The sequence below is a fragment of the Dysidea avara genome, chromosome 8 (genome assembly GCF_963678975.1).
Source record: "Dysidea avara chromosome 8, odDysAvar1.4, whole genome shotgun sequence".
NCBI classification, from domain to species: domain Eukaryota; kingdom Metazoa; phylum Porifera; class Demospongiae; order Dictyoceratida; family Dysideidae; genus Dysidea; species Dysidea avara.
In genome coordinates this window covers 19,842,565-19,865,322 of record NC_089279.1, presented here as the reverse complement: position 1 = coordinate 19,865,322, position 22,758 = coordinate 19,842,565, and the positions used below count along the sequence as shown (strand labels likewise).

General features: G+C 34.6%; 1 protein-coding gene across 1 annotated transcript in view; it reads left to right on the top strand.

The window, feature by feature from the left end:
* The window catches only part of LOC136263761 (uncharacterized), a 36,899-nt gene that overhangs the window by 10,732 nt on the left and 3,409 nt on the right, over positions 1 to 22,758 (top strand). The window contains exons 18-48 of the mRNA XM_066058397.1: positions 3 to 337; positions 385 to 483; positions 1,252 to 1,405; positions 1,460 to 1,567; positions 1,618 to 1,707; positions 2,163 to 2,299; positions 2,354 to 2,491; positions 2,541 to 2,669; positions 3,539 to 3,632; positions 4,302 to 4,475; positions 4,541 to 4,721; positions 4,947 to 5,032; positions 6,213 to 6,692; positions 6,814 to 6,996; positions 10,371 to 10,745; positions 12,065 to 12,163; positions 12,215 to 12,331; positions 12,383 to 12,508; positions 12,558 to 12,746; positions 12,792 to 12,961; positions 13,029 to 13,104; positions 13,471 to 13,702; positions 13,754 to 13,893; positions 17,419 to 17,626; positions 19,307 to 19,452; positions 19,509 to 19,634; positions 19,695 to 19,750; positions 19,811 to 20,133; positions 20,553 to 20,728; positions 21,238 to 21,566; positions 22,686 to 22,743. Coding sequence (XP_065914469.1) covers positions 3 to 337; positions 385 to 483; positions 1,252 to 1,405; positions 1,460 to 1,567; positions 1,618 to 1,707; positions 2,163 to 2,299; positions 2,354 to 2,491; positions 2,541 to 2,669; positions 3,539 to 3,632; positions 4,302 to 4,475; positions 4,541 to 4,721; positions 4,947 to 5,032; positions 6,213 to 6,692; positions 6,814 to 6,996; positions 10,371 to 10,745; positions 12,065 to 12,163; positions 12,215 to 12,331; positions 12,383 to 12,508; positions 12,558 to 12,746; positions 12,792 to 12,961; positions 13,029 to 13,104; positions 13,471 to 13,702; positions 13,754 to 13,893; positions 17,419 to 17,626; positions 19,307 to 19,452; positions 19,509 to 19,634; positions 19,695 to 19,750; positions 19,811 to 20,133; positions 20,553 to 20,728; positions 21,238 to 21,566; positions 22,686 to 22,743 — 5,334 coding nt within the window. The remainder of the gene's footprint in view (positions 1 to 2; positions 338 to 384; positions 484 to 1,251; positions 1,406 to 1,459; positions 1,568 to 1,617; positions 1,708 to 2,162; positions 2,300 to 2,353; positions 2,492 to 2,540; positions 2,670 to 3,538; positions 3,633 to 4,301; positions 4,476 to 4,540; positions 4,722 to 4,946; positions 5,033 to 6,212; positions 6,693 to 6,813; positions 6,997 to 10,370; positions 10,746 to 12,064; positions 12,164 to 12,214; positions 12,332 to 12,382; positions 12,509 to 12,557; positions 12,747 to 12,791; positions 12,962 to 13,028; positions 13,105 to 13,470; positions 13,703 to 13,753; positions 13,894 to 17,418; positions 17,627 to 19,306; positions 19,453 to 19,508; positions 19,635 to 19,694; positions 19,751 to 19,810; positions 20,134 to 20,552; positions 20,729 to 21,237; positions 21,567 to 22,685; positions 22,744 to 22,758) is intronic.

The following is a 22,758-nucleotide window of genomic DNA, read 5'->3' as shown; positions in this document are numbered from 1 at the left end:
AGGCTACAATGGAAGAATTGGAGCATGATGCAGACAGTATTGTTGGCTTGCTTGCAAATCTTGGTACAAAAATTAGTGGAGCAGCTAGAAAATTAGAAAGCTGGGATGCTAATACCTTACAGCAATGGATCTCAGAAGCTATAAATGTGCTATATTCAAGGGATCTCCTACCAGACTACAGTGGTGCAAAAGATGTGAAAGATTTTGATGTCAAAGAATTGGAAGCTAGTGATGGTGCTAAATTAGTAATTGTACTATTTGCTCAATGGTTGGTGAGATTTATGTGCAAGAAACTGATGCAGCTATTAACCACAGAAGCAGCAATATTAATCAGAAGGTATGTATAAGTGTACATCTGCCTTACAATACATTTCTTGTTTGTAGAAAAATCCCTCTTTCTTATCTGGAAACGTACTTGAACTTTCAAGCTCATTTTAGTTTAAAGGAACTGATCACAAGGCAAACTGATCTACTAAGTACATGGTAAAGTATTTAGAGCCTACTCCATGTGATGAAGTGTGTCATGTCTACTCACTCACACTTTAAATTTCTAAAATCACTGTCAATTTTACATTAGCCGCAATTATGCAAATCATGGATTACCATGCCCAAGAAACATGAATAGACATGAGAAGGTGTATGTATCTTTAATGCAAGCGATTTGCTAATTTCATACCAGTATAGAAAATAGGATTGCGTCGTTTGCCCACCATACATCAATAAAGACTTGGTTGCTGCTAATGTATAATAGAATCATACAGAATTTTATGTTAGACTACAACCATGCACATGGCTTAAAAAGTATCATATGGTGGTATTAAAGCCCAAGTCCACTGCTGAGATATACTATGTAGCATTGTAAAACATTCCAAATGCTGTTCAGTATCTTGCTTTTTTTTTCTGTCCCACATTCTTGGCTTTCAGCCTCCATATTTGTAAATGACTATATAATGTGGCTAGGTGGCTATTTATTTAATATAATACCTGCCACTCGCAACAGCCTAGATTGTATGATTTGGAAGCCAGGTACTTTAAGCAGTATTTCTATCTGTCCTATAGTTGTGGTTGTGCTCTTGGTGATATGTAAAAATCTTGATGATTTAGCTTGAGGATTGATGGCTTGTGTGCAAAGCATGATTGTGATCACTGGCTTTCCTTTATAAACTGAAGAACAAGGAAAGCCATATAATTGAGTACAGATTAATATTATTGTTATTATTATCATCACAAAACCTACTTGTTTCCATACAGTGGTGTAAATGAAATGGCTACAAAGCTGATTTGTTACACTCGATCTACTTCATCCATTCATCAACTACCAGCTACTTACCCCAGATCTCCATTGTCCATAACAAAAGATTTTGAGAATTCAAAGCAACTAGTTGAAGATTTGATATGTGAAAATGTATATCAGATTATGCAGTTACTCTCTAACTATATTGGTTTATTGTTTTTATAGGCAGCAAATGTGTTTCTTTGCAAACTCTCTTGTATTCCTTCACAAACAGAATTTAAACTGCAGTTACAGGCATTTGTTGACTCTAGCCTTCAAACAGTGTTTGTGATGGTAAAATGTTTAATAGTATGTATTCATTTTGTGATTGCAAATTTTCTCAGGTTATTAGCATGAAAGAAACTAGTGTGCAAACTGTCAATCATATCAGGGTAATGGTTGAAGAAGCTGAAAATACTAACAGGAAATCAAATGTTAGATATACTGAAATGTACATTAGGATATGTATATCATGGGGGGGGGGGGGGGGGCATAGCTCCATGCCCCACTTTCATTAGACAATTGAACAATGCTTGTAAGAAAAGATTGAGATACTCTAATAAAGCAGTGAACCACTCTAATAGAACACTATTATTTCTTTTTAAAAAATGTAACTAACTATTTAGTTTATTTGCAAAAACATACTGAAATTATCTAAAATACTGTCTCAGAACTTCTAAAATATGAAATCTTTACCTTATCCCAGAACCCTACGAATGATATCCATATAGTGTTGTTGTATACTTCAAATTTCATGTGTTCACTTTTATTGTCAAAGTTGGTCCTCCCAACTCTTTGGTTTGCTCCACCACCCCTGACATACACAGAATTTCTGTGCATTGTAACAAATTATTCTGTTTAAGATTTATGTTTGATTTTTATTTGACAGAAATTGTTTGTTCTTCTCCTACACTTTCCTGCAAACATGTTCTATGATCCTTGCTATTCATCACTCTTCTTGTGTGGCTGGGATCACCACTACCTTGACACAATTGTCCAAGTAAAATCTGCAATTGTAGACACCAAGTATGCATAAAAATATTCTTCTTGTATCATTGGAAATTTTCATAATTGTTATAGGAATTGGTTTAGAGAGTCATGCTTGTCTGCAATGGAGATATCTCAAGCAGTAACAAAGGGTGATGATGATGATCTTGTATGTTTACAGCTACAAGAAATTTTAAATAAGCCAGAAAGTGTGCAAGTAATTGCATCCAGGTATAATCATCTGTATGATTATATGCTTGCTCATATTATGTATTCACAGAATTCTTTTGAGCATACATTCTGAAGAATCATCACTTGAGTCATTATCAAGTGTTTTTGCAAAGTGTGAATATGTTAGAGAACTTTTATTTAAGAAGAAAGTAGCTATTGTTCTTTGTGAAAAGTTCAAGTAAGTACATAATATAGAATATGAAGTACTTGAGTGTAGGGATCAAAAAGGTTAAACATGCATGGTGACCATTGTGTTACCATTATGTTATAAAAGAGTAAACAAGGAAAAAAAAGTTTGATTAACAGCATGCCGTTAACTATTGTAACTTTGTTTCTCACCTTGTTTTGCAACAATACATGCAAAATTAAATGTATTTGTAATTTCTGTAAATTGTCAATTACATTGCTATGCAACGCTAAGGAAGCAAAGCTCAAGAAAACCACTTTAAACCACATCCTCTTAACTGTTTTATAGATTGTCTGTTGTGTTTTCATATGCAAATCCTCTACACAAAGCCTCATGGCTGCTCTTAAGTTTCATTTATGTACTAATGTGACATGCCTCCTTTTCACTTGAAAAGATACTCCATTCCTGTTAACTTACAAGACCTGCCTGTTCCAGCACATAAGCCAGCCCCTACTGAACCATTTCACTTGGTCTCAGTTACTGACCACATCCCCCCTAAAGTAAACACAACAAAAACAGAAAGTTTAGCATTAATACAGTACCTAAAGAAGATTTACTTTCTGTAGTTCTAAGCCTGTTTGCTTACGGATAGACGCATACCGACATGCAGACATGCAGATACATGGTTTTAGCTAAACCAATTTCAGGAAACCAAGTGCGTACCCACAGCTGGCCTTTGGCCGGGTGTGGGCACACACCTGGTTTAATAAAAAGTAGTGAAACAAAGGAATGGATTAGTTTAAGATCTTAACTTTCAGATGTTTTCTGTTATTTGTCAGTGTGCACTAAAGCACTGGTATGTTGCCACTTATAATTGTGTGCATATATTTATAGTATACATGCTCTGTTACTCTTGACAGATCTTACTGGAAGCCACCAGTGATGGGTGATCATCTTGATGAGGCTGCAAAGTTTGCTGTGAGCAGAGAATCTACTTTGAACATATCAGATTTGGTTAGTTTATATTAATGTACAGTTTTACACATATTCTTTCACACCCAGTCTCTAACTATAGCTATAATAAACACACTCACCAGACAATGGTATTCAAATCATACTTGAAACAGAGTCATTGGGTTTCAATTAATTAGTGAAACTTTTGATGTTCTAAATCGATTAGTGACGATGATTTCTATATGCACACACCTTAAACTTAAGTTCAGCGAATCAGCATGCAAAGCAGGTTGGTGGATAAACGTTTGGGTGAATTTATCGTGCAGCCAATATAAAATACTAATTTATGAATTAAGTATACCAAACTTTCATTTGTGTTCCATATTTGTCAAAGCACACACCTTTAGATTGTAACTGTAAAACAATTTTGTAAAGCTGAAGAAGTGGTTTAGGTGATCTATTCAAAGCGTTTGAGTAGCTTATGATTAGTGATAATAAACCATGGCAACACAATTGACCTGTTATTTGCTGTTCTCAAATATAGCACACAATTTGTTACTCATGGGTGCTATAAATACTAAGCATAGTTCGAATCACTTGCACCTGGCAATTATTCATCGCCAATATTACATTTTAGTGTTTGACTGTGGTTCTCTTTCTTTGTGTATAATATGTTTGTGCATAAGTATGGAAGTCTAGTACAGTGATATGTTTGTGCGTCCTTTGCAGGTTGACTCAATTTACAAGGCAGCTTTCTTCAATTTCATTGCATACATGATATACCAAATCAGTAAAAGCAGCAACCTTGAGCTGTTGTTTAATGATAGTTGTGATGATGCTACACTGGATTTGTTCCTGAAGCTGCTTGCAACTTACCCAATTCCTAAGTTGGCTGAAATTAAAGTATGTGACATTCACATTATATTTTATTCTTAAAACTTTGCTGTATTTTCTTTTCTGTTTCACAGGGTTTTAGCAATACATGGGATTGCCGTGTCCATGCTGTTAATAATCTTGATGGTACACCCTGTTTTCCCTTCTACAGCAAAGTATCTGTTTCTATTAACAATGTAATCGAAAGGAAGTTTGCAGATTTGAACAAGGATTCTAATTTTTTAATTGGCGGTGATATTTCAGAGATGTCAGTTGGTATGACTTTGTGATAGTGCAGTTAGTGTTTTGTAGATATGTAAAATTGTAACATAATATACAAATAGTTTGTAACTGAGTGTTGGGAAAATCTAAACCTGAATCTAATGCTTACGTAATTGCTGTACATAATTGTATATTTCAACTATTCAATTTAATATCACAGTTAACTTATGTTTAAGGTTTGAGGTATATGTATTACATTAACCATTGCTTTATATATAGATGTGCAGAACAAAGAGCAAATGTTTCCGAAACTTTATGAAAGTGTTTGTAATGAAATTGAAATAATTCTCAAAGGAGATAAAAAGGTAGACAGAATATTCTGTATATTTTGAACTATGTGTATGGGATAGTGTTTACATTACTTTAGATAGGAATGCTTGCTTATTAGTTTGTAGTTAAATATGTGTATATGTGCTTAGTATAGATAACTCATGATATACATATAATATTTATATACCATGTTATCTACAGTGTGCACTATGTACCATGCAATGAATTCCTTTGACATTGTGCATACAACAATATAAGAGCAACGTTTTAAGTTTTGCTAAGAGAATTTTCGTAAAAACACAATTGGCAAGTTATAAAATAATTGAGAAGATACTTCTCTGCATAATTTGTTTTTTCAAGCAGTTTGTTTGCGTGGTGCTTACTTAGCTAACTATGATGAAGTATTACATGTGAATCAATACCTTCATGCAAAAAGAGAAAGAAAGTGGATACAAAGAATGTTCTAGGATGAATAAGTAATATAAATAGCCCATAGTGCATGCATTGTAACTGTGTGAAGTACCAATAGGCACATTGTAGGACCAAGTGACATCTAGCTGTTAAAATTGAAATATTCTGTTTTTTGAGTTAAAGTAGAAAATTTTACCATGCAGTTAGAATCCTTTTAGGGAACAAATAACTCAACCCTGATTTGTGGTGGTAGATACATACTTTGATTTTGTTGAATAACCCTTATGATTTTTACTATATTGCTTAGCATTGTTGTTTGTACAGGAAACTCTGTCACATTCTTGCTGAGCTTATACCTAGAAGCAAGCAGGAATTCACTGGATTTGGAAACTTTAGTAAACAATGTCTTGATTGTCTAGACCTCAGTACATCAGCCTAGTAAATTCATTTATAGCTATAAGGTTTTTCATCACTTATCAATCTCTAGGAACAAAGGTGTTCAGATAGCTAACAAATGACTAGACATATAGCTGAACTAATTTTCCTTGGGGAGTTATTCACTCCCTGGGCACATCGGCATGCCACCTGCCTAGTAACAATAAATAAATAAATAAAAATCCATTGTACTGCTTCTCAGTAATAATTAAACCTTTCAATACCATGCAGTTATTTAATTATAGGCAGTGATTTGAAATTCCTTACTACAAGTATACTGTGAGTACTTGTAGTATAAGCATTTTCCAATTCAAAGCTAATGTACAATAATTCATTTATTTGGTAATTGATTTTACTTCCAAACTACAGGTCAGTGAGGATGAATACATGAGTGCTGTTGCTATCAGGGAAATGCAAAATGATGAAAGAATGTGGCAAAAATATTACAGTGATTTTACCTACCAATACATGCACGTGTCTGCTGCTTCAGAAGGTGTTGAACACAGATTGGCTCAGTTGATGTTGAAAAGTGTGCTTGATAAAGAAGTGAAGGCTATTGCACTACACTGTTATGCAAACCTAAATCACTTTGATCTGGCAAAGACTGCAGCATTACTGAAGCCAATAGGAGTTTTGGGCATTGTGAGAGAATGTCAAGCATTGAATAGCCCTGATGAAATATTTGTTAAAAGCCATGACACATCAACAACTGATTTTCACTTACAATGTTCTGTATTTGTGTCTGAATATTTAATTAAGTACTTTTTTGATGCCCTCATCAATGCTGTGTACAGTGAGGCTAATAGTTTGGGGCTACTGCAAACATGGTTTGGCTCATACAGAGACATGGTTAGTTCACATTGTAGTCACATGTGTATATTTTGAGATTACCTGCATACATAATTTAGACCTCTAGAAGTATATGATATCAGTATACAAATGTATAATTAGGAATAATGGTGTGTTTTAGGTGGCAATAGCATCAATGAAGGAAAGCTTGAGTGCTATCTTTGATGTGGAAATGAAACATCAATTTTGCTTGATGGAAATCGTATTTTTGGTACTGCAATCTTTTGATAACATAAACTCCACAGCAGCAAAGTGTGCAAGAAAAGTTTGTGAGAAATTTGCCATCGATGATGATCAATGTCAGGTACCAATGTACTGTGCACTTAACAACATAATAAATTCTGGATAAAGCCTTGAAAGATTACAACAGGAGCCGTTTTATGCTTTCCAAGCTAGAACAAGGTTGTAATCAGCTTATACACAACATAATCAGGGGAATCCCCACACATGTACATACACACAGAAGCACACACACACGTGATTAAATATTCAACTTATAACCTTAGAATGCTCGTGCAGATTTAAACTTCATTGTTGAGTTTTCACTTTTCTAACATTTATAAGGTTTCTTGACAAGGTGACTAGTAAGGTTTCTCAGCAAGGCGACTGGTAATAACATATTGCATAGATTACAGATCCATGCACAGAATTTACTTTCCACAATTGTTAGTAAGGATAAAGGTGGGAAATAATCAGATAACCTTCAGACCTCAATCCAACTAAACACAGCTATTCAGTACTCTTTGGATAGAAAGTTTACAACATGCATCAGCAGAGTATCCTAGATATAGCTACACCATCAGCTGGTTGAACAGCAGTACCAGATATTGTGCCACCCACTCCTCATCAGCTCCTCCCCAACCCACAAACCAATAATATGATTTTAAGAATATCACATGAGATCACATGACCACATAATTAAATTACATTTGTACACAGTATTAAAAAGTTCACAAGCCATCAGTAGTTTTCTTCAAGATCTTACCCTATAAAAAGTAAAAATACATTAATTATTACAGTAATACACACATGCACACAACATCACAGTATAGCACGGCAAAGAAAACCATGATACACAGGCAATGATTATGCAAGGACGTATGCTATATTAGGGAGATTTGCAAGCCTTTACTCATGTCCATCACTGTACACCCAAAGCTGGCAATGATAATAAAATGCTGTATGCATTTAAAGGTGAAATCAGATTAACTTAATTAAATAACATCATAGTTCTAAAATAACAGCTAAATCTCCATTAATACTATAGGGAATATTATTATGTATGGGTACCTGGTTTTTAGAAGTAGCTCAACTTCCTCAACATCAACTTCTTTATTCAATATACAGTAGAACCTTGGTTATCTGAACCCCAATGTGTCTCAGGAAATGGTAAAAGTGTTCAGATAAGTGAATATTTCGGATAACTGAAGCCCATACATTTATATACAGAGCTCTGTTGAAATACTCTAATAGAACATACACTTGTGCTCAAAATACTCTAATAGAACAGTCGTTTCCAATTTTGGATAAACAAGGGTATGGATAAATGAGGGTTGGATAACCAAGAGTCTACTGCACTTCCAAAGATACTTAATAATTATTAGCCAATTTGTACTAGTATAGACTAGTTGTCATAATCCTTAATTTAACTGTTTTGTATGCAATAATTGTATTGCTGCTATATAAACACAAGATGCTTATAATATGCTTAAATAAGCATTTTCCAACTATAATTAAACACAAGATACTTAAAATGAGACACATTTTATTCCCTACTTTTGGCTAACATCTTGAAATGAGACTATCAAATTAGCCAAAAAGAGGGATTAAAATGTGTTTCATTTTAACAAATAACCATCTAATCATGTTTCCTTACTTTTTGTTGCGTGGATTGTTTCTCATTTCAGCTGTAACATTTTTAAGCTTGTTTCCTTACGATCCCTACTTCATTTTAAAATTTTTAATTTTTTAAATAGCTCATTTGTTTACTTTTAATGCCCAGCTTAGCTAGCAAGCTATATTACACTCCTGCATAATGCAAATATCACTCATTTTTGCACGCGATAAGCGTCTCTAGAATAATTATCATTGTTGTCTTTAAAGCTATCACAGCAACTGTTAAAGGCTTCAACTGCATTTCTAAAGGCCTAAATGGTAAGATTTAGCAGTGAAACATCGCTAGAGAGTTTATCATTAAGAGTACAACCCCCTTTTAGAAGACTGTATCCTCCCCTGAAAGGCATGATAACCTTACAAATAACTAAACTAGTAAGAATATAAAACAACAATACAGCGTTAATAAATGCTAGAGATGACTCCTAGCTACTGACCTGGTCTTATGGCACACTTTGTTAAAATTACATGTTCCGGCAGTGACGCATGCTGCAACTATCAACTATCCTTCATGAAGAACAAGAAAGGCTTGAATGATGAACAGCATGGTGCAGTGGACAAAATGTAATTGAAAGAACAATTTTGTGAATCTACTAGCTATCATTACCTTGGCTGTCTGAAATTTCTGGACCCGTACACCTAGTGCTATTGGGTCTTACGGAAGGCAGATGAAATGCAGGTGAATTTCAAATTTTTTTAAATTCACTGTACATTAAATAATTCGACTTTTCGCTTCGTTTAACCAAGGTATAGCATCATTAAAGCAGTACTAATGCATTCCAGGTAGTTTTTTCGGGTAAAATTTGTTGCAAGGCTGTTTTTTAAAGTGCGAAAATTACAAAGCCATGTGATTTCTTAGTGATCCCTACTTATTAAGTACTACCATACTTAATGATTATAGATTTAAAAGTTTGTAAATGTATGTATAATCATATCAAGAGTTAATAAACACCGTATAGGCCTGTAAAGGTGAATGTGTAAAAGTTAAAGGCTTCTTTTCTGCATAATGTAGTAAATGTTCATTTTTGACCACACTGCAAATTAGCCGCATGAAAGCTTTATTATACGAGGTTGAGATACCTCGCAATAGATGGTACTTATACAGGTACTCCTTCTTGGAGAGATTCAGTATGTTCGAAAGCTTTGTTTTCTTCTAGCTGAATAAGACGAGGTTCGGGTCGAAGGCGAGTTTGAATGTGGTACTCCATCAAGTGATGCTGAAATCTCCAGATGTGGTGACAGCGGCAATGTCAACGAGTCATCCAGGGAGAGTATTCAAGATTTTCAACTTCCATCATCCAGGAACGGATTAGATTTAGAAGCTGTGATAAAAGTGGAGGAACAACGTTTTGTGGATTTGGCATTTGTCAAAGGCTCCAGTGGATTTGATAAGCACCCTATATATGTTGTAACACAGCAGGAACACCCACCCTTGGATCCTCCTTTGTCTGTCATTCTTTTTCGCAACGTGTGAACACACGCCATCGTGTCTGAATGATGCATGTGGTTAAAAACGAACATTTACTACATTACATGGAAAAGAAACTGTTTAACTTTTATGCAATCACTTTTTATAGGCCTATTGGCGATGGACACTCTCCTCTCCACTATTATTAACTCTTGGTCATATGCATTCTGCATATATATGAACATATGAATTGAAGGTGTAAATTCTATAAGACAACTAGACAGTATATGGATTGTGAATGTTATATGTGATTACATATTATAAGTCTTCTGTGTATTCCTGTATTAAAAATCATATTAATGGTAACTTCAATATAGTTTAAGTTCAGAGATGAAGTTCCACTAAATTTGGAGCAAATTATGAAAATCATATTTCAAAGTATGCCATTTGAGACATTTATCAAGATACAGCTACATCATCATGTTACGGATCACCTTTTTTGTCTATTTTTTCCTGTCAGTAATAAAAAATACAACAAAGAAAATGTTGAATTTTTCTTGACATTTGTTAATAAACAATCAGATTGGATATTATTCTCCCAAGAAGGAGGTCATGTGGCTAAATCAGATGATTTACAGTTTACTGGATGTATTAATTTGGCAAAACTTAAATTTCAGTTAGATAAAATTTTGCAAATTGGATGGAACAATAATGGAATGGAAATGAAGCCACTTTACTTTTACAAATCTGAGGTAATGTACTAAATACAGTGTTGTAAACAAGCATTTACACTACATGACAAGTCTTTAAAAAGTGTACTAAATTATAACATTTAGTTACTTCATTAAAACTAGTTCATCAGGGGTGGTTATCTTTTACAAGTACACAGAAAAAATTGGAATTTTCAACTAGAGTAGGGACCATAGCACATCGATAAAAAGTACTGAAACAAGCTGGAGTAGTGCACGATATTAAATCACAGTAAAACAATAAGAAGTGTTATATCTCTACTGTGCATTTCCATTATGGTATCTTGAGCACAGTAGGGATATAACACTTTTTATTGTTTTACTGTGATTTAATATCGTGCACAACTCCAGCTTGTTTCAGTACTTTTTATCGATGTGCTATGGTCCCTACTCTAGTTGAAAATTCCAAATTTTTCTGTGTACTTATTTGTTAACTTTTTTTTGTAAATAATTATTATGACTGGTGAACCCATGCATACCGCATCTGAAATGGTGCCGTGTGCCCCAATTGTCGTCTGAAAAGTGAAGTATCTATTACGCTTTGTTGTCAGCTATGTTCAACCCATTACACAGCATTTCGAATCAAGAACTGTTTGAAAAGCACCTCTGCAATCCACGCATACCAAAAGAAATGGTGCCGCAAGCCCCAGTTATATCAATTATCATCTGAAAAAGTGAAGTATCCATTACGCTTCTTTGTCGGCTATGTTCAACCTGTTACACAGCAATACAAATCAAGAACTGTTTGAAAAGCACCTCCGCTAACAGAATAGCCACTATGAAAACTACGGACAATTTCCTTATGAAGGGAAGCCATCACGTGCTACCACCAAATTGACACTTTTTGCTGTCAGCAAAGATGAATGGGACACAAAGGAGGACACTGGTAAGTCCATGAAGAATGCATTGTACGTACTGCGTTATGCCAAAAGGCACCTGTCGGGCCGAAGTGACATCGAACAGTAAAAAAATCAAGCCTGTAGCCTTAGCCGTTATTGAGTTATGTTTGTCTGAAGGCATCAGGCAGTCAGTCATTCAGCCACTAGAAAATTCCATTAAATAATTATTTTTAAAATTCTTTAGCAACTTGTTGAAAGTGTTTCGGGTTGATCTGAAGGCTTGTTTGGGTTTAGTTTTACCTAACCAATACTGCTTTGTTATCATCAGGGGAAATTGAGGCTGTTTTTTGGGTGATATTGTTTTGTGGGCCACGCCTACTCCTTTGTGCTCCCTACTATACAGTAACTATCGTACTGTTGATAGCATAATTAATATGTTAGTTTCATAAACTTAATTATTGTAGCATGATATTGAACATGTAGGCTTGCATTCGTATTGGTGAGATTATTATGGAGCAGTGTTCAGAGACTCTACCAAGTGAATATGTTCCACCTTACCTTCAACTAGCTCAGGAAAATAAAGTAAGATTGTTGATTACTTCATTAACATTCTATCCATGCTTACTATTATAGCATCCATTGATGCAGCAGGCTCTCGCAAACCTTTACTTTTTCACTGTTTTGGAAAAGCTGCAAAACACCAAGTACACAGCATCAAGATTATCTACCATTATATCTGAAATTGACAAGGTTCTCTAAAATGTATTATATATTGCAATAAATTGTTATGTCATTTTAAAGGGTTTTGAAGCATGCAATGCTGCTGCAAAGGTTGTTCTGTTGGTTGAAAGACAAGCAGTAATTGAAGTATTGTTACAAACTATAGTGAATAGTTATGATGTTGTGAAAACAAATGATTTGAGAAATGTAAGTTTGAAGAACATTAATTTATGTTCATTTACATTCATTCAAATAGCTGATAGAAATTAGTGATGAAATCAATAATCTAATCACAGAGCAGTCACAACGTGATCTGTTACTGATGTTGTGGATTAGAAAGTGCCAAGGACCAAGAGGTGTGTCTAATTTACTATCTGAGAAAAACAAGCAATGGTGGTTGGATTTTAATTGCTTTAAATCAATCCGAGAGCAACTAAAAGTGAAGGTTTGTTTCAAGCCAGTTAGATTAACATCTATTAATTCTTTCTAGGACTTGCCTCTTCCAACAAGCCATTTATTCCCTTTTATGGTGGACTCCAAAGACCAACTATACAGGTCAATGTCTTCATTATACAGTGAAACATGCCAGTATCTGCATAGTTTGGCAAACAAATATTCTGAATTAGCAGTTCAGAAATTCATCAAGTTTGCGAATTCAAAGTATGCCCATAAAAAGTGTCATTGATGCAAAGTATACTAATTTGCAATCAAATTTTTTTTGTGGTAGGAGTCGTTGTGAAGGAAAAGGATTATTCCATATGATGATATGGCTTGGAGTATATCATGAATTTTATAGTCACAAGGTACATGAACTTGGTAGCATATTATGTTTTAAAAGCAACATCACCACGATGTAGCATTCATAAGATGCACTAGCACGTTATTTTCACTTTTAATTTGCTAGGATATTCTAAAAATAATCATGAACCTACTTTTTAATACTGTACATGCTATTAATAGTGTCTGTAAGTAAGTGTGCTGCTAATCAACAAGATTAAAGTTCATGAAATAGAAATAAATGCTTCACGCAGCCAATTATGAAGCAATTCGCCACATTTGGCAAATTTTTAGTTCCACCAAACTTTGTCTTTCAAAATACTTACAATGTAGTTCACTGCATAACTGTATCTTAGTAGAGTTTTACGCTGGTTTTACTTTGTTACATGTAGAAAACAAGTCAGAATTTGATTAGTTTGTTCAGCAAAGTTAGACATGACATTGATCTTCCTGATGAACATTTTAGTGTGTTAAAGTGTTTCCTTGATCCAGTCAACATGATTAAATTAGAGGAAATTCCTTATGCTCAAACATTGGAACTTTCAAAAGATCATGAAATGCAACAACATTGTAATATATTAATGAAAGATGCCCTTTGGGAATTCTTTGATCCTAAAAATCAAGGTGATTGCATTTAATAATAAGTTTCTGTAATGAAATGTTTACCTTTTGTAGATCCATTGGATACTGATCTACGTAATGCATTAGCCAATATGATTGCAGTTGTGTTTGCTCTGCCTATGGGCAAAACACACATGTGGTATCATATGTTTTGCCCTGAAGAATTAGAACATTCTTATATACCTGGATTTATGGTATGATACATTGATTGCTATTGTATAGTGTTTAGTTGTGCATCATAAGACAACCACAATGTAAAACCATGTCAAAATAAATGGTTGTGTGTTGTGTGGCTTAAGAAGCCAGTGTACTTAGGCCTATGCTATAGTGATAATTATTACATATAAGTCATAATACTACATCCAAAACCCAAACTATGATACTGAAATATTGAAAATTCTGAATATATACCTGTAGAGTAATGGTTACTAGGAATTAGGGTGTTGTGGCATCAAAATATTCTGCATGTTTACAGTAGGGGTAACTCAGTGCAATTTTTTTTTTACTTTGCTACTTGCTAAATACCAGCCTCCCTTAAATTATACATTAGGCCACGTCATCAACTTAATTAATAGTTTCTCTTCCCTGCCTACATTGCCTTTTTATCTTACTACATCAAGGATTTCTTGTGTCTTTGGTGACTGAATGCAACCGTCCTGATGTAACAGACAAACTATAGTGTAGTTGAGAAGATACTTATATACATTGTTTATGGTTTAAGGTGGCTTGTTTAAGGTTACGGTATAGTTACGGACAATCATTCAAATTTTGAATGCCTATCAATATTTTGTGAGAAGGCCATAAAACCAGTTTACTGAGTGTAGCAGTGTGAAAGGTTTAAAGTGAACAAAAAGCCCTTCATATTTAACGTTTTTATGTCGCTACACTGTAGTTTGAGGTAGGTGGAACGCTACAAGTTTTTGTAGCAAGACAGGTAAGCCAGCCCATACATTCTTCTGCCACCAAATACAGCAAAAGCTGTAGGATCTATGGGAAGTTCTGGGGCATGGTGATACTGTACATTAAATTTTATTAGGTCCTGTGGAAGCATTTTTGGCATATTTCTTCCAAGTGACAAAGATACAAGCCTCCAAAGAGCTTGTTTCACTCGAAGAAACTGCTAAAAGTTTAATAAAATGTATTCACAAACCGTAACTCAAAATATCACTTCCACAGGACCTAGATATTTTAGTTGCTTAGTTACGTGTGCCAAATTATAGGGATTCGGTGATCTGCTTATCTGGTTTTTGGCTGCATGTTTTTGAAAAACATCGCTCTATCATGGACCACACACCCAAGAAGAGTTGTTGTTCTGCAGTATAAACAAACAAGTGCAAATAGTTTGTATTGCTACTACAACACAGTTGGTAAAATTATTTATCCCTTGCTTGGTTTAGAGCAGGTTCTGTAATTTGTTCTGCCCATGCATTTTAAAATATACCGTAACCTTAAGTTGTGCTTCCTTAGCATGAAATGGAGTGGTAGTTAATTAATGAAATATGAAATAATTAATGAAATACAAAATACATTGAATAAACCATTACAAATTTTTGTATGCATTGTTAACATCTTACATACCAATAAGGACTTGGAAATACAATTATAAAGATGTATACATGTATACATGGAGATATGGTTACAGTTTAGAACATTGTCCATAACATTCATGATCTGCACAGTAGACATTTTTTTACTTTTCCAACTTACAACAACACTAGAGGTCATGTATAATAAACATCAAATAACATGATATGTAAGGGAAATTGAATTATCTAACACTTTCAGATACACTAGTGAATTTAAAAATTGTTAATTTAGAAATGGAAGTAGGGATCAAGCGATAAAAACTACTGAAACAAGTGATTTGAATGATGGCAACTATTACAACATAGCTTTGTGGGGAAATCCTTACATTGGTATCTCACCACGTCACCATATATGTTCAATGCCAAAGTAGGGATTTCCCCACAAAGCTATGTTGTAATAGTTGCCATCATTCAAATCACTTGTTTCAGTAGTTTTTATCGCTTGATCCCTACTTCCATTTCTAAATTAACAATTTTTAAATTCACTAGTTTGTTAACTTTTTTTGGTATAGGTATATAGCTATTATTGATCTTTGGCACTGACTGCTCTATTAGAGTATCTCGATCTTGCTGCTTGCTTTATGCAAGCTGCTCAATTACTAAATTGAAAGGCATGCAGGGTTTCTATCTCCTGTTTTCTACAATTAGTTACAGCTGGACCATTAATAATGGGCGTGGTCCACTGATCGTTATGTACGAGCGCGCGCTCTGATTGATAAGGACGTGGCAGTGTGTTCTTACTTCACTAGGCTGTTTGATCGCTTTGCAAGTGTTGCTATACAGGCATCTACTTGCCCTTACAGTACGGAATCCGTTATTAGTTTTGTGGCGTCCGAATACGGCTGCTCTAAGGAAAGTGTCGATACGAATTATTAATGCCTCCGTGACTGGAAAAGAAGAAGACGATCCGTAATTGAAGATAAAAGGAAAGGCAAAGCGCAGAAGGCAGACACTCGTCGGAACCCGAAAAGGCACATCCCAGCAGCGAGTTAAATATTGTGGCAAAGAATGGTGATCCTTCGCTGCTTCGTTTGGCCTGTAGCCTTGCGAATGTGGTCAGGCAGGCAGGCAGGCAGGCAGGCTGGCAGGCTGGCAGGCAGGCAGGCTGGCAGGCAGACGAAAATTTCTGTTTTAGCGATTTTTAGAAATAAAATTCCAGCACTTTTCTAGTCGTTTCCTGATATATAACGCTAGAAATAAAGTTAGAAACTTGAAGACTCTTTAGTAAAAGGTTTATTTGCTGTGTGAGATATTTTTAGGATGATTTTTGAAGGATCGAAATTTGAGGCGCGCGCCAAATCCACCCCGATCCCTACTTAAACAGTACTATCGTACTGTTTGATAATTGTTGATAATTAAAAATGCCTTAGCAAGCAGCATATCACCTGGTTTTTAGAACTATAGCACAATATCAACTTGCACTCTGATGTTGTGATGTGTGTTTGTCTATACTGATTATGTGCACATCCTGAATTTTCAACAATATTACCGTGTAGTAAAAAACTTTGGTGGTAAAAAACTTTGGAGAATTTGGCGATAGTGTTCAATTCACCAAAGTTTTTTTCGCCAAATATTTTAGATGATCACACAAGCACATTGAGTAACTAGAACTTGAGATGAAGGTCAGCTCGTACTACCACACAATAAAGATCAAGCTGACTTAGGAGATCTTCCTAGGAATGTGTCCCACAGTTGTAAGTACTCCTTGGGATAACATTTCTAACCGGCTTCCCGTTTGCACGTCAGCTAGTTCATCTTGTGATGGATTTGGCTGAATACTTTGATATACATGATAACCTCTGTTACTGGATTTCACTGAAAAAGTAAATACAGTCGCTCTCGGCATCACAGGAGATAGCGAAGCATGACACGTAATTAGATCAGTAGCTACAAAAGTACTGCTAGCTACAACAACAACACTAGCTACCTATACACTTACTACACTACTTAACTGATGAGCTGACACCTTGTCGTAATATCCTTATGTACCGTACAGTAAAAACTTTAGCGGTAAAAACTTTGGCAAATATTATTTCAATCGCCAAAGTTTTTTCCACCAATTTTTTCAACAGAGGGGTTTTGTCACACTTTTTTACTGCCAAAGTTTTTTACTATATGGTATTGTTCTAACAGTATCCAGCCAAAGTCAAAAAGGGAGGTTTAATGTATGACTGTGGATTTGAATTAAGTGAAGATGGTCAATATGGGAGGATGGATTACACACCTCATGCCACAAGAGGCACACTCAGTCTATACTCCTGGTACTTGATGTTATGGACCAATTTTGGTTCTTTCTGTGTTGGACTTTTAACTCAGCCGAAAACATATGAAAAACTTCATGGTTAGTTTGCAAATGTACACATACATAATATGTGTATTGTTTATTCATTATTAGAGCTCAGTAAATTAGATTAAACAAGGGAATGCTCCAATTGATGGTTAAAATACAACCTATATTTGTAGTGTCATTTATACCCATAGTTGCGTTATTTACAAGAGGTGTACAAATTTAGTAAACATTAGGTGATTCAATCACTCCACTAATAAATTTTATTGCTCATCAATGTTCCATGCCAATCTTATAAGAAACATTATGTGGACACCAAATATTCTCTTTTAGCATGTTTTTGTCTTCAATGGGTAAGAAATATTTTACACCGAATCATTTTAGTCATAAGTACTACAAATTTTTATAAGTGGAAAGCATAATAATATATGTACCAAAGAAGTGATTGAGATATTCTAATAGAACAGTCATTCAGAATTAGATAAGTGAACAAAATATCCAATACAGATTGAAGCAGAGACTTCACATACAGCACCCAGGAAATAACCTTGAGCCACCACTGCCATTTGTAATTTCTACATACCTAATAAAGGAAAGGTCAGTAAGGCCATGTCAATTTGATCAGTTGTTTCATGGGCCTAACCAACCCACAGATTTAAAAACTAAAATAAATTTTCATAAGTGGAAAATTAAGCAAAATTACCACTAGAAACACTGAGTACCAGCCTTGTATCATTTAACTAGAAAATATCTGCTCAAAACCTAGCTCAGAAACACATGTACTATAGCTGGAAACGAGTTGTCAAGACTATGCCCCTTACTTGGATTTTGCTATTGCTGCACTCATTTTGTCCTGATTTCTGTAAAAATTTTTATTTGCTGACCTACCAATTCTATACTCACGAGATTTTCACCCATGAAACAATTAATCGAGTTGAAGAGATAGCTATAGCAGTGAAAGCTCTAGAAGGTTACTAAGTACAGTTACATTATATAATGTAAAAATCATAGCATATGGAGTTTATATAATTCTTTTATATCCATAAAAAATACACTATGGCCAGACCTTGTTTATACAGACAGCTTAGTTATCTGGATCTTATGTATATATCACTAGTACCATAGGGGTCCAGACAGCCAAAATTAGGCACATGATTTGCATTAGAAATTTGGTTTAAATCAAAGTGCAATGATAGGCCCTTAGAGATGTTGCAGTTTCCTGTTAGGTGGCTTATTTAAAATTATCTGTTGCTTTGCTCCTAGGAAATAGAACCTGGGAAGTGACCATGGAAGTTTTGTAGTGACATTTCCTCTGCCCACTAGATTACATATCATTGATTGATAGCAATAGTGGTAGAAAATTATTAACTTATCAAATTTAGCAGTCATTTCACAACTATCAATATCATAGAGATATTAGCAGTAGTGTGAACCAGACTGCCTAGTGAGAGGGTAAAGATGAGTAAAGCAATCCCCAAATTTAGGGAATACAAGTGATACAAGAGAGATTGCCTATACATGCAGATATATTAATGGACATTTAATTAGTCATGGCTTATTGACTGCAGTATAGGGATCAAATAGCCATTAGTATATCTGCTAGTATAGGCAACCTCTATTGTTTCACTACATTTTGCTATTCCATGCCTTTTATTCTTTGATCCCTAAAATTTCTTTAATATTTTCCTTCTACTTGTAATATATCCATGTGCATGGATCTTTCCTCATTATCAGGTCAATTATTATCAGACTCCCTTTCTGTAAGAGATTATTGTATCACACAATTGCGAAATGTGTGGAAGCACATTAGGACAAATTTGATACTTGGTAAAGAAGAAGCATCCTTTTTTATGATGAGATCAATGCACACTCTTTTTATGGTAAGATACATATTATGTTGTTGAGGATCATACTTGATGTATGTCAATTTTATTAGCTGTTCAAGGAAAACAATTTTCCCTTTGATAATGGATTGTTCTTGGATTTGAAATCTCTTGATGCTTATGAAAGTGCATGGCACAAGGAGATATATGTACCTTCAAAAGCCAATTTACATATTGAGGTAATGTTTGAGCACATATGTAGCTTTGGTAAATACCTTGATAAATTGTTAACATCGTAGTTGGAAAAGCATTGTTCTAATTCAGTGTGGACGCTGCCAATTGTGAAGAATATTAGGTGACTATCTTTTTGTTATTTAAATATTATATTTTTCATCATTTTGTATTGCACATGTAGAGCACTTGATCAGCAGTATCCACACATACTGACCGAGGAAGACTACATGAAAAGTCTTGTCACTGCTCGAGAAATGTGCAGTTTAAATAGTGGATTTCTTATTCTTCATTATTTTACCTTGGAGTATAAAAGATTACAACTGGGTGGAGTTCTCCTTTTAGATTTACTAGAGTTTTATCAATGGATTCACTCCAACTTGTCACATTTGGTGACATACCAACAAGCAAAAGAAATCACCATTGGACAAGTTATCAGCTCAAGTACTAAAAGGTACTCTAAAGAAGTTTCTGATCACCTCAAAGACCTTTTTGACAGAATCGTTGGTATGTTTTAAAAACAACACAGCAGCAGTACATGTGTAGTTGTGTATACATGCAGTGATAGCACGCTCTAGAAATAAATGTCCACAATTTATGCAATGTGCATTCACTAATAATAATAAGGTACATTGCATCCACTATAGATTGGACTCTTGAGTGGTACAAATTTGGAACCTTAAGAGTTGTAGCTACAATTTTGTGTCAATTGCTATACTTAGTTAGTAGAACTCCTTGGTGTATAGACAGTTGGTGGAGTCACTGTGTTTGAAGGATTCAACTTGACTCAACTGAAATCTCTACTAAGTCACTGTGATGAACATTTCTTACTGAACATTTTAAGTGTGGATGTACTGTACATATTAATGTTATCATATATTATATTTATTATACCAATATTTTCATCTTTCTATGCTTATGTATAGATCGGTATAACAATTACCTGAAAATGAATGGTGGAGTTATTGGAGATATAACTTGCAGTGGATATTTAGAAAGTACAGGTGTCCAATATATCAGTGAAAACACTCCTTTGATCAGATCGCTCAGTCAGGAAGATACAACCAAGGATGATTGGCTGTATATCATAATAATGGACATTGTAAGTTTATATGACATGATTATATGTGTTACATGTTCTGTGGTATGTATATGCATTGCTGATTTTTGTTCATGCATTAGTTTCTACATCTCTTGTATTGCTTTAGTTTGCTATGAAATACTTTGTTTGTACACTCTTAAGTGTGCAGTCACATTTTCTGTGTTAAATTTTTCCTGTATTAAGTATTAACATAATTCCTATGTCAAAAGGTAAAGTTTTGTACAGTGGGACCTTGGTTATCCAGACCACAGTTATCCGGATTCTCAGTTAACTGAACTATGGAAATGACTGCTCTATTAAAGTAGTGACTGTTCTATTAGAGTAGTTGAAATAATACCGATATTTTTACCAATGTTCTTTATGACTGTTTAACACATAATCAGGGATACAGACTTTTCAGACTTATGGACCACCTCTGGTCCCAAGAGGTTTGGATAACTGAGGTTCCACTGTACACATATTCTAATTACAATGTTGTAATTTTTTTTTATTAAACTAATTTTTTGTAGATCACAAATCACAACACTTTCATAACAATCGTTTATAGTAATTCTACACCTTTTTATTGGAAATACTTACCAAGTAGCCCCCCAGAATCAAACCATGATGAAGTCACAAAGCACACCTGCATAGTTCCTTTTGATGAAGATGACAGAAAGCAGCAGTTTTGGAAGCTGATTAAGAAGCATTGTATGTATGATGGTAGCCAATCCAATTCAACTTTTGACCTAGAAAAACTTGAAAGAGACGTTCTAGCCATGTTTATTGCTGGAAAACCACTAATAAAGGTTGAAGGCATCAGAACTACGTTTAGATTTAGAAATAAGGGAGGACACAAGTAAGTAATGATTATTTTATATTATTGTATCTGACTGTTACACAGTAGTAAAATACAATGAAGTGTATTTTGCTAGCTATAGGTCAAGATTAGATCAACATTCCCATATAAATTTTACATAGCAATCTGTTTATGTGCTTTAGCCTACATGATGCATTATATAATCTGAGCCTTATTAAACCAGGGACAGATCCTGGTTCTTATTTTATTTAGCTTTGCAAATTCGATGTTGTAAGGTAAGCAATGAATTGAAGATTTGTTTTAATAAAAATTATGCTAAAGCTAGCATGGGGGATAAATGTGATGTCATAGTTGACATAATAGGTGTAATAGTGTGGAGACTGCCAGAGATTTCATAATACAGCTATCAAAATAAATGACCGGATCTGCAAAAAGGGGTCTTATAGCCTTTCCAATTGCATGTACTTAGTAATCCATAACTTGACTTGTGAGTATGGTACCAGCCTGAAAGTTGGTAACTTACACTCCTAACACACACTATTTCCTGGATGTAATTTGAAGACAATAGGTTAAATACATGATGAGTTATTACTTGTCAAACTTGGAAATTTGGAAAGGCTATAAGACCCCTTTTCACAGATCCAGTCACAATAATATGGTTTACAAGTTATCAGAGGTAATTAATGAAGGTAACATGTTTGTGGACAATGCAAAATAGGATGGATGAAAGCAGATCTGAATGACCAACTCTGTATTGCAGGGTTGTCTATAAACCTATCCCAAAATAATATAATAGCTACCTGGAAACTGCTGCTTCGTAAAATTGTCCATCACTACTTTATAGCCTTCATGTATGCAGTGCCTCTCTAGTAGATATGAAGTTAAATTCTACACAATTTGGATGAATCTTGAACACACCAACAGGGGCTCAAACAGAAACTTACTTTACAATCCTGTGTACTGAGATTTAAAATAGTCATATTGGATGATATCATTGTTATTACACTAGTCCTTGGCTCTGTCTTGGACTCCTGTGATAACATTGATATCACCCTTGTAACTAAAAATTATTTACGTAGACTGCAACTTATGCTTTATTTATCATGAAACACTGTTTGTTTCTGGAAATTTGTTTGTTATTTGTTCTTACATATATAGCCCTGGGTGTGCAGTCAATCTGAGTGATGTTGCTCAAGAATTGCCAAGTGAATATAAGGTAGAGTGTCTTAGA